This window comes from Pelodiscus sinensis, chromosome 2 (assembly GCF_049634645.1).
Source record: "Pelodiscus sinensis isolate JC-2024 chromosome 2, ASM4963464v1, whole genome shotgun sequence".
In the NCBI taxonomy this organism is placed as follows: Eukaryota; Metazoa; Chordata; order Testudines; family Trionychidae; genus Pelodiscus; species Pelodiscus sinensis.
This window is the reverse complement of record NC_134712.1, coordinates 6922805-6934330: the sequence shown is the minus strand read 5'-3', so window position 1 is coordinate 6934330 and position 11526 is coordinate 6922805. Positions and strand designations below refer to the sequence as shown.

Below are 11526 nucleotides of genomic sequence, written 5' to 3'. Positions count from 1 at the left end.
GCTAGTGACAAGTGGAAGCAATTTATTTTGTCCTGCTTCAGTACAGTCAGTTGAAACTGGCAACTCCGCTGGGTGTTTTAAATCTCTGCTGTCTAGTCACCTGAAAGTGCAGTAGCACTCTGGTCGCGCAACAAGATTATTTATAAGCATGTTCCCACAGCTGGGAGGCTTTCACAGACGAGAAGAGTGTTCATGGCCCGCTAAGTCCTCTAGCAGCTTGGTAGCTTAGTGTACAGTGAAAAAAAAAAAGACCACAACAGTAATGGATTTGCTGCTAGGAAAGCATTTATATTAAAATGCAAATGGAGCATTCCTGTTGTGAACTGTAATTAATGGACTTTCTTTTGTATTGGTACCAACAGCACGGAGAGTTTCTCTTTCCAAAAAGAGCATCGTGTTCTTAAGGAATAAATTCTAACAGTTGTTCCAAAACTCATATTAGAAAAAGCGAGGCCAAGGGTATTAGAACCACGCGGCCCGACAATATTCCACACTGGCTTGTGTCCCTCTAGGACCTGATTATATCTGTGTACTGTTTGTTGAAGGTAAGCCCAAAGGGCTGCCTATTGTGTTTGAGAAGGCAATGATAGCATTTGTACCTGAGACCTTGGAGCTCTTGTTCATACAGACGATGTCCCCACTGGCCTGCTCAGGCTCTGATTTCCTGAAGATGTTTTTCATGGTCGACTGGAAGTTGTTCGTGACAAAGCAGTAGACGATGGGGTCCATGCAGCTGTTGAGGCTGCTCAGAGTCACGGTCACATTGTAGACAATTAAGCTGACGTCCCGGGACATGTCCGGGTTGATGGAAATGGCCACCAGACGCACATGGAAGGGTGTAAAGCAGATCATGAAGATGATGAGGACGGTGGTGAGGAGCTGGACGGCCCTCATGCGCCTCTCCCGGCTCTGGTGCATGAGGTTGGGCTTGGACAGCGCGCACATGATCCTGGTGGTGAAGAAGATGATGATGATGAGCGGGAAGAAATACTCGCAGACCATCAGGGCAAAGATCTTGGCGAGGCAGCAGGGACCGAAGGTCATCGCCATGGTCAGGATGGAGAAGGTCACCGCGGTTGCAAAGACCCAGATGAACATGCAGATCCACTTGGCGCAGCTGGGGTTCCTCCACTTACGAGAGGCTTCCACCTGCACAATGGCCAGGTACCGGTCAATGCAGATGCACGTCAAGAAGAGGATGCTGCAGTACATGTTGACAAAGTAACCAAAGATGTGAACCAGGGAACATTTCTGACATTCCCCCGCAGTGTAGAACATAATGATTCGGATGGGCAAGGAGAAGCCCACGAGGAGATCGGTCACAATCAAGTTGATGGTGTAGATGACTGAGGTGGTCTTCGTCTTGGTGCGGAAGCAGAACACATAGAGAGCCAAGCTGTTTAGCACAACGCCCACCAGGAAAATGATGACGTGGACCACCATCAGGGCTATCCACAGGCTGTAAAAGTCCTGGTACAGTTCTTGGTCCATATGGATGAACTTTTCGAACAAGCTGCTCCTATTGGGACCGCTAGAGTTGGGCGCCATCGTGGTGTTGAGAGGGTTGAGGTCTGGTACTCGGGTGGAGGAGGCATGCATACTCAGTGCCCTGGGGACCTGGAATAAGGAAACAATAGCAAAGAGATATTTACAGGCTTATTCAGGGGGTGACAACAGAGACCATTGCAGCCTCAGTAGGGCTATGTCTAGACTGCAGGCTTCTTTCGAAAGAGCCTCTTTCGAAAGATCGCGTCTAGACTGCAGGCGGATCTTTCGAAAGAGCAATCCGCTTTTTCGAAAGAGAGCACCCAGCGAGTCTGGATGCTCTCTTTCGAAGACGGCCTCTGTACATTGAAGAACGCCTTCTTTCGAAAGAGGAACTTTCGAAAGAAGGCGTTCTTCCTCGTGAAATGAGGTTTACCGCCATCGAAAGAAAAGCCGCGTTCTTTCGAAATAATTTCGAAAGAACGCGGCTTGAGTCTGGATGCAGGGGAAGTTTTTTCGGGAAAAGGCTACTTTTCCCGAAAAAACCCCTGAGTCTGGACACGGCCTAGGAGGCAATGCTTTGAAGGCATTGCCCAAGGGTGGTGGTGGATTTTCCATCACTGGCAATTTTCAAATTGAGATTGGGGGGGTGTTTCCAAAAGATCAGCTCTAGGAATTATTTGGGGAACGTTCTGTAGCCTGTGTTACACAGGAAGTCAGATGACATGATCATCAGGAGCCCTTCTGGCTTGGGAATCTATGAATAATTAACTCTCCCCGGTGGCCTGAGGCCAGATTGTCTCAGTCCGTGATCACGTCACCACCTCTTACAAGCAAAGCAGAGCCATGCTGCTGCCCAGAAATGCATATACTCCATGTTTTGGAGAGGCGTAACATGATGCAATAATAAACATCAGGGAGGGAAAGATCTGAGGGTGGACAGACGGTGCAGTAATATGCAAAGTCAAATTAGGTTATGTCTGTGTAACCCACACACCATCCGAGTGTGGCGTACTGTCCCATCTAGTGGCACTGAGATCACTTACAGAGAGAATAATGAGTCTGCTTATAGCCTGAGCTGAGCTCCAGCTGGCTTTTAGCTCCTGAGGTAGAGGCTCCTGCACTAAGCTCCAGATGTCCCAGGTTTGAGTCTCCCTGTAGATGAACGAGTCTGCTGCCTTACATCTACACTTGGGCTACGTCTACACTCGCGGCTTCCTGCGTGAGTAATATGCAAATGAGGCTAAGCGTGGAATATCCCTGAGCCTCATTTGCATACCTAATGAGCCACCATTTTTTTCAGACGAGGCTCTTGCGCAAGAAGGAGCATCTACACGGCCCCTTCTTGTGCAAGAAAAACCTTCTTGCGCAATGCCGTTCTTCCTGAAAAGTAATAGGCGTAACGGCATTGCGCAAGAAGGTTTTTCTTGCACAAGAAGGGGCCGTGTAGACTGGGAAAAGGAGCTGGGAGAGGGGAAGAGAGAGGGTGGGAGAGGGGAGGGCAACTACAATGATGAGTCTGGCTCCTGGGGGAGGGGAGTGCATAGGGCTCAACTCACTGCCCCCGCCCTGAGCACTAGCTCCAAACTCCCCTTGGCTGGAAACCTGCTGCTGGCAGCGTCTGGAGCGCAGCACGGTCTGAGGTGCCAGGAGAGGCAGGGAGTTGCCTTAGCCCCCCCCACTGCACCGCTGACCAGGAGCGGCTCAAGATAAGTCCCTCCTGCCCCAGCCCTGCTCCCCCCACCTCCAAAGCCAGACCTCCCCTCCTACAGCCCAGAGCTCTCATCCTCAGCCCCGCCCTGGAGCTCACACTCCAGTCAAATTAAGTTGGGTCATGGGCATCAACAATCTTCAGCTGTGGCATGAGAAAAAAAGTTTGACCATCACTGACTTAGGCCACCCTGTGGGGTGGTTTGTGCCAGATGAGAAATGGATGGATGCTTTGCTGCACCAGACCCTAAATTCTCCTTCCCTGTTGTCTCAGGCTACATCTACACAGCGGGTCTTTTTTTGTGTGTGTGTGGATGGGGATATGCAAACAAGCGTGTGAGATATGCAAATGAGCATGCAAGATATGCAGATGGGCACTCCATTTGCATATCCTCCTCTGCAAAACACCCGCAGTGTAGACGTAGCCTCAATGCTTCGTGGCACCTCAGCAGAGCCGCGCCAGCCACCAGGTTTTCATTCACTGCATTTTTAGTTTTGCTTCTGCAGTTTTGGCCTCTGCTTTAGGAGCCTGATCCAGTGCTTAGCAGAGTCCAGGGAAGCCTTTCTCCTGAGTTCCTTGGCCTTTGGATCAGGCATGCCGAAGACAGGCAGCCCCAGGGGAATAAACCAAACTCAGTTGTAGCAAGCACATGCACTGGCAAGAGGTTATTTCGCAGCATATACAGGCAGGATCTCAGAAGAGGGAGTCCAGAGAGAGGGAACGAGAGAGCCCTAAGGTGTGACAGCCAAGACTAAAAAGAACATTAACAAGCCAGCCAGCGCGTAATTCAAATAAACAGTCCAAGTTAATGCTTTGGCTTTTCCCCCATCTCACAGTCCTGAATCCAAACAGCTGGGCGAATTCCCACCCCCACCCACCTCCGGCCTTTGAATGTTACCCAGCTCTCAGGGAATGGCTTCAGCGTGTGTTTAGTTTTGCAGCCTCTCTGTGTTTAAATTTCCTCCAGTGATTTATCATCCTGTTTATAAACAAAGGGTTAAACCCACTCTCTTTCAATTTAAATTGTCCGATCCTCCCGCTGGCTAGTTCTTGCTCAGCTATGGCTCAGACTGGCCAAATATGGTATTTTCTGCAGACAGCACACAGAGGGTGGCTTCTATGCCATACATCTCTCAGTCAGCTTGGAGAGAATGGCTGTGCGGCATACTCCCAGCAGAATACCCGGGGATCAAGCAGCGCTCAGCTGGTACAAGGAAAGGAAATGAGTGAAACACGTTTCGGAGGGAGGCGGGGGGAGCTCACAGATTATATGGCTTGTGCTGGTTTCTCTAGGAAACAATTGATCCCATCTCTAAAAGAACCATCACTAATTGGCACCTTCATTAGTATTCTCAACAGCAGCGAAGGTCTGAATACACCAGGGTGGCCAAAGGTATTTAGGCACCTAAACATGCAGCTAAGAAGATTTCAGAAGTGCTTAACCCCTATTGAAACCAATGGGAGTTAGGCACCAATATGCTTCCAAAAATATCCCCAGGCACCTCGCTACATCTTTAGGTGACTAGACTCTCTTTAAAAATCTATCCCTGACTGATCATGATGATCCCGAGAATGTGCCCCATTGCCTCAGACCTGAGGCATATTGGCTAGGGCTGACTGGGGGAAAGTTGGCTTTACTAAGGTCATTCTGTGGCTGAAGAATTTCAGTCCTCAGGAGCGTGAATTCAGCACTTTTCAGTCATATTCCATGTTATTACCCGCTCTCATCAAAACCGCTGTTACCCAAACGTCAAGCTTGTGGCACAAAAGACGGCAAAAAACTCTAACCAGGTGTGATCTTTCAGCTAGGATGCCGGGCTTTTTTAAAAAAAAGTTCTTCCAATACGTCTTAAAAAACCAGATCCTGGCCACTATTTCTATTCAGAGAACTGTTTTCAAGCCCTTATAACTTCGTCAAGTCATGCACATTTTTTCTTTTTCCCAGAACACTCCAAAGAATTTCTTTTCTGTTAAGGCTTTTCCTATGCCGTATTCAGCTTCCCCCGTTACCAAACTTCCCAACTTATTTGGCGTTACAACTTATAGAAAAAGTCTCAATTTTTTTTCAATGGGGAAGTATTTTGCTCAAACTTAAATAGCCTTAAGGAAAAAGCAAGGGCATGAAAGCTTCGTTCTGATGCATGAAAGATTTGGAAGTTGGATAGAGACTGAAAAGGGGGGTAGTACTCATAGACCTTCACTTATTCTCCACTCTCTCTTCAATTATTCTCCACCAGGGCTGAACTGCTGACCTTCAACACTAAACACACAAGCTGTTACAACTTGAGCTAAAGAGCCAAATTTGCACAGCTTGTGGCTTTAATAACTCACAGCCTCTGTGAATCAGCACAGCACACGTCCTCTCACGTACACTGAGTGGTGGATTATACATGCACACTAATAGGCTATGTCTACACTTTAAAGTTATTTCAAAATAACTTTCTTAGGGTATGTCTACACTACCCTCCTAGTTCAAACTAGGAGGGTAATGTAGGCATACCGCACTTGCAAATGAAGCCCAGGATTTGAATTTCCTGGGTTTCATTTGCATAAGCGGGGCGCCACCATTTTTAAAACCCCGCTCGTTCGAACCCCATGCTGCGCGGCTACACGGGGCACAAACTAGGTTGTTCGAACTAGGCTTCCTATTCCGAACTATCGTTACTCCTCGCTGCACGGGGTTCGAACGAGCGGGGATTTAAAAATGGCAGCACCCCGCTTATGCAAATGAAGCCCGGGAAATTCAAATCCCGGGCTTCATTTGCAATTGTGGTATGCCTACATTACCCCGCTAGTTCGAACTAGCGGGGTAGTGTAGACATACCCTTAGTGTCTACACAAGCCAACTGCTATTTCGAAATTAATTTGAAATAGCGGAGGGCTTATTTCGAAGTTGGTAAACCTCATTCCACGAGGAATAGTGCCAATTTCAAAATTGCTATTTCGAAATAAGCTCTGTGTAGATGCTTATTTCGAAATAGGGGGCCTCCAGCCCTTCCCAGGGTGCCTTGCTGGCTGCCCTGGCCACAAGGTAATTTCTGACCTGATGCCCTGCTGGAACCAGTTCTGGCTGGCCTTAAACGCGATTCAGCATCCAATCAGTGTGGACATGATATTTTGAAATAGCAAAAAGCTATTTCGAAATGCATTTTGTGTGTAGATGCATTATTTTGAAATACAATATTTCGAAATAACTATTTTGAAATTACATATTTTGAAATAACGCTGTAGTGTAGACATACCCTAAGGCTATGTCTACACTGCAGCGCTATTTCGGGATACCACTGATATCCCGGAATAGCTATCCCATGTCTTAACAGCAAACTCGTTATTTTGAAATATAACGGGCTCACTATTCCGATGTCCCTGTAAACCGCATTCCACAAGGAGTAAGGGACGTTTCGGAATAGTGGGTTATTTTGAAATTTGGCTCTGTTTAGACAGTGCCAAATTACAAAATAAGCTATTTAAAAATGTATTCGAAATAAGCCACACAATTTGCGTGGCTCAAGCTTATTTCGAGCTACAGGTGTGGTGTAGATGCACCCTAAGAGTTTGCAGTGTAGGTCAGGATCCTGTCATCTGATAAGGGACACAGGGATCTTCCTTCACATGTTAAATGGCAGGAGCATCCCCTCTGAAAACTATCCCAGCATTGCATAGTCTAACGTCCTGTTAGCATCATGCCAAAGAGCGAAACTGATTTTTGTCAATTAAAAGAAGTTGAATTAAATTTTTCAGAATTACTTTTTGAAATGTAATCAGACTATTGGTTTGGCATGGATGCAATCTTCCTGAATGCAAGCTAGAAGGCGATGCTCTGGCTGATGCCGAGTGATAGACTGGCAATGCTAGACACTCTGGAGACTCTCTGGCTACGTCTACACTGGCATGATTTTCCGGAAATGCTTTTAACGGAAAAGTTTTCCGTTAAAAGCATTTTTGGAAAAGAGCATCTAGATTGGCACAGACGCTTTTCCACAAAAGCACTTTTTACGGAAAAGCGTCCGTGCCAATCTAGACGCGCTTTGGCGCAAAAAAGCCCCGATCGCCATTTTAGCCATCGGGGCTTTTTTGCACAAAACAGTACTGTGCTGTCTACACTGGCCCTCTTGCGCAAATGATTTGCGCAAGAGGGTTTTTGCCCGAACAGGAGCAGCACAGTATTTCCGCAAAAACACTGACGATCTTACATGAGATCGTCAGTGTTCTTGCGGAAATTCAAGCGGCCAGTGTAGACAGCTGGCAAGTTTTTCCAGAAAAGCGGCTGATTTTCCAGAAAAACTGGCCAGTCTAGACACAGCCTCTATGTAAAACCGGAAAGGAGCTGCCTTCCTCCAGCCCTGTCATAGCTCAAGCATGGAACATATGGAATGAAGCTTGTGAAAATACAAATCAGCAAAGTAAGAAATATTCAAGGCCTTGTCTGTTACTCTGTCTATTTTGCAATGGTGTAACTACTAACTTCAACAGTTACTCCTCTTTTACACCAGTAGAAGTGAGGGGATAAGCAGACCTACATATATGTGGAAATCTCTCATTAGCCTATCACTAAATATCTACACACAATGCTCAGTGCTGTGATGAGGTCATTCTTACGACTCTCAAGTGGCTACATTCCACAGATTGCCTGTCTGGATGCCAATAAAACTGCAATGGGCAACCTAGGCTAATGAATGGGTTGCACGAGGGGCCCTCTTTCATCTCAATACCCCAGACAGCCTCCTGGGATAGGGAAGTTTGGTTAACTGAGCTTGTCTACCTAGAATTTGCAGGGCGTGTTGCCTGAATGGAAGCAGTGCTTTGATTGGTTGCAGAGGGAGCGCCAGGCTCTCACGGTGACTGGTGTGTGCAATCATCGTGCACTTCACTTCCTGTGCCTTTGCATTACGTGCATGTCATTTAAATAACCCTGGTAGGAAAGAATAGACGGAAACCAGTGGAATCTGGCAACCCTGCATGTGGGCAATGGGAAACAAAATATTTCACGGGACACACATAGAACCGTAGGCCACAGGTTGCCCACTACTGCAATAAAACCTTCATGCCATCACGGACGTGTTTATGCCACATTTTTGAGAAAAGCTGCTCCTGAAATGTGTAGACTTTTCAAACATCCTAGTATTTTGCATATCCCTCTTCCTGGAAAGCTTTAGGCTACGTCTACACTGCAGCACTATTTGGTATACCGAAATAGCTATTCCGCATCTTTTGAGCGCGCCCATTATTTCCAAATATAACAGGCTCACTGTCCCGATGTCCCTGTAAACCTCATTCCACGAGGAGTAAGGGATGGTTCAGAATAGTGATTTATTTTGAAATAAGTGCTGTGTAGGCAGCACCAAATTTCAAAATAAGCTATTTTGAAATTGACTCGAAATAAGCTACGCAATTTGCATAGTTCAAATTGCGTAGCTTATTTTGAGCTATGGGTGCAGTGTAGATGCACCCATAGTTACCAGAGGCTGGCCTAGGAAAGACAAAAATTAAGCAATGCATTTTCATTTCTGTACCAATTATCTAGTCAGCTCTCCCATTATGAATTTGAAGGTCCAATGTCTCACAATCTGCCAGAGCTAGAATCAGATGCCATCTGATGGGAAGCGTTGGAATGTCATACCTCCCGTGGACACAACAGTCTCTAGATTGGATGTCATGCAGGAATTCAGACCTCGTTGATTAAAGACTAAGAACTGTCAATCCCAGTTGGGGGATCAATGAAACTGGGGGGCGGGGGGAAGGAGTCCATGTCTGGGAGGAAGACAGACCTTTTTCTAACAAGCTCTTTATTATTTTAGAAAAGGGGCCGCTTTTGGAAAGAGGCACCAGAGATTTTGAATGCTAATAGTCCACCGGTTAGAGATGGATTAGTGAGCAGACTGGAGGGCAAATATACAAGAGAAATACATTTTATGCCATACTGTCCACCATCTCTCTATCTATCTATATTACGTAGCAATGCCCTATAAGAGGCTCAAGATATCTTTGCAGTACCTTCTGGAAAGGGAAGGGTTTTTTTTATTAGAAAGACCTCTGAGCCTTGAGCCATTTGTCTAGTAAGCTGAAACCCCACACTTTACTTTTCTTCCAGCTGCTTGGCTGCTCTTACATTTGACAACAGATCTGAGCAGAATTGGCGGGGGTTATAAATGGCAGTCTCTCCTTTCGATAGGGAGATGTGTTTGGTTGCTTAACTTCCTCACCCAGGGTTATGTGCTAAACAAAGACAGGCCTATGAGAATCACTCCATCAGCGTGACATCCAAGATATCACTTCCCCACATAAACTCCCTGAATGTTAGTCATATCCAGTATAGAGACCAATATGGGCCACTCCAGAGTTTGGATAGTATGAGAAAGAATAGAGAGTGCAGTGTACGCAGCTTCTCCTGAATCCTTATCAAAATATTTCATTCTTATGCAGCCGTGTCAGCCCTTGATCTTCAAGTGTTTTGTTAGCACCATTATCCTCTGCCTACTGATGGGGAAACTGAGGCACGGAGCAGGTTCTTGGCAAAGCTGGGAAGAGACTGCACCTTTTATGATTCCCAGTCAACTGCCCTTTCCATTGGACTGGACTGTCTTCCTATTTCTTTTTCTATAGATCACTCACAAAGGTCCCAAAGGAAATAAATATTTGCTTGGAGTCTTGACCCTTTTTAGTGAAATTTTCACCTCTTTTTCTTAGCACTAGACACATACCATGGTCACTGCAGTTCTGATCAACTGCAAGGACTTTGCGAGTTTAATCTCAGCTTAGGAACAAGTTTGAAATGAGCCATGGATCGAGTATTTTACCCGAAATTTCCCACTAGTTGCAGCCACATCACGTGACTGCACTAAAGTGTTTCTTCTAATAGTGACCGTGATGCTTTATTAAAAGAAGGGAAGCAGCGTTTTTCTTTGTTTGTTACTTTCTGCTGCACTGTACAGCTTAGACCTGTACCTCTGTCCTCAGCCAGCCTCGTTTTCTGTGACAGGCGCTGAGAGACAGCGCAAAGAGCATCACGACCTGCCTACTTTTTAATCTGTCCTTTAACAAGAATTCACATTTAACAGCAACACACAAGCCCAAAGTAGTGATAGATGTTAGTGGCAAAACCGCTCTGTCGTCCAGGGTGGGGAATCTACATTGCACGGGACAGATGCGGCCCCTGGGTTGCCTGGATCTGGTCCCCGAGGCTTAGGGCATCCCCTAGCATGGGGGAGCCTGCGTTGGCACTCCAGCCCCTCGCTGCCTCCCCACAACCCCAGCCCCCGACTGATTTTTCTGTGGGTCAGCAGCTCCTGAACCAAAAAAGGTTCCTTGCCCCTGCTGTAGACCTGAAATAATTCTCACTGTGCAACAGGCAATTTCCCTGTGAAGTAGGTAAATAGGGAGATGCTATTTTACAAACTTGGCTACAGAGAAGTTTAAGAGATGTGCACAAGGACACGCAAACCTTTGCTGAAGCAATGTCAGCCATTCTCCTGGACTAATAACTAACCATTGTTCATCAGAGCAGTTATTATTATGCACTGCCTCAGGACGGACCAGCTGACTTACCTCTGGTCTGGTTTCCTCTTCAGCCCTTACAGGATCTCTGGTTAAGAAAATTCCCCAGTGGAACTGAGTGTCAGCCCAAAAGGAGACTTCGGTACTGAGGAGCGGAGCAGCTGGAGTGACTGCGGAAGATGAAGAAATTCCTAATTCCTTCTCTCCCCGCCTCTCTCCTCCCTAAATATAGCATTGGAACTGAGAGGGAAAAAATATACTAAGAAAAAAAATCCACTTCTTGCCTTCAGCATTCAGAATTTCTTCGCAAGCACCTGGCTCCTCGCCCAAGTCTGTCTGAAACTTACAAAGTGCTAGAAATTTGGAGACGACTTAACACCTTCCCTCTGGTACGAATGCCTAAGCATCTCTACTCCGAAACCCTCTGCATCCATCGCCATGGGGTAGCTTTTCTACCTCCGTGAGGAGATGAACTCTAGTCCGCCCAAAAGACACAGGAAGCCAAAGACTGAATGATGCAGGCAAAATGTCCCTCCTCTAACGTTGTACACATCAGGATAATATTTTGTGCACTGTGGTGTAAGGCAATTTTAACATGGACTTTGTCTAGTCTCATTGCTTTTATCAAGAGCTTCCTCTTCCACCAGTGAATTCGGGGGACAGGCGAGAAACTGTCACTCTGGCAGACTTTTCTTTTTCACATTCAATAATATAGACAGCATTGGGCACACTGCTTTGTTCCTGCCAGGCTCTCATACAGATCCTGAATCACTACCCTGGCTGGTCATGGCTGGAGGAGGACAAACTAGGGAAGCAAAGACAGAATGAGTTGTCTA

The 11526-nt window shown here is 46.5% G+C and overlaps 1 protein-coding gene across 1 annotated transcript; it reads right to left on the bottom strand.

Moving 5' to 3' along the window:
- Nucleotides 1-238: 238 nt before the first annotated feature.
- GPR20 (G protein-coupled receptor 20) lies at nt 239-11216 on the bottom strand. The gene is given in 4 exon segments (XM_075920043.1): nt 239-1617; nt 10742-10888; nt 10890-10937; nt 10939-11216. Coding segments are annotated over 4 exon segments (1338 nt in total). The 5' UTR covers nt 10984-11216; the 3' UTR covers nt 239-519.
- Nucleotides 11217-11526: the final 310 nt, after the last annotated feature.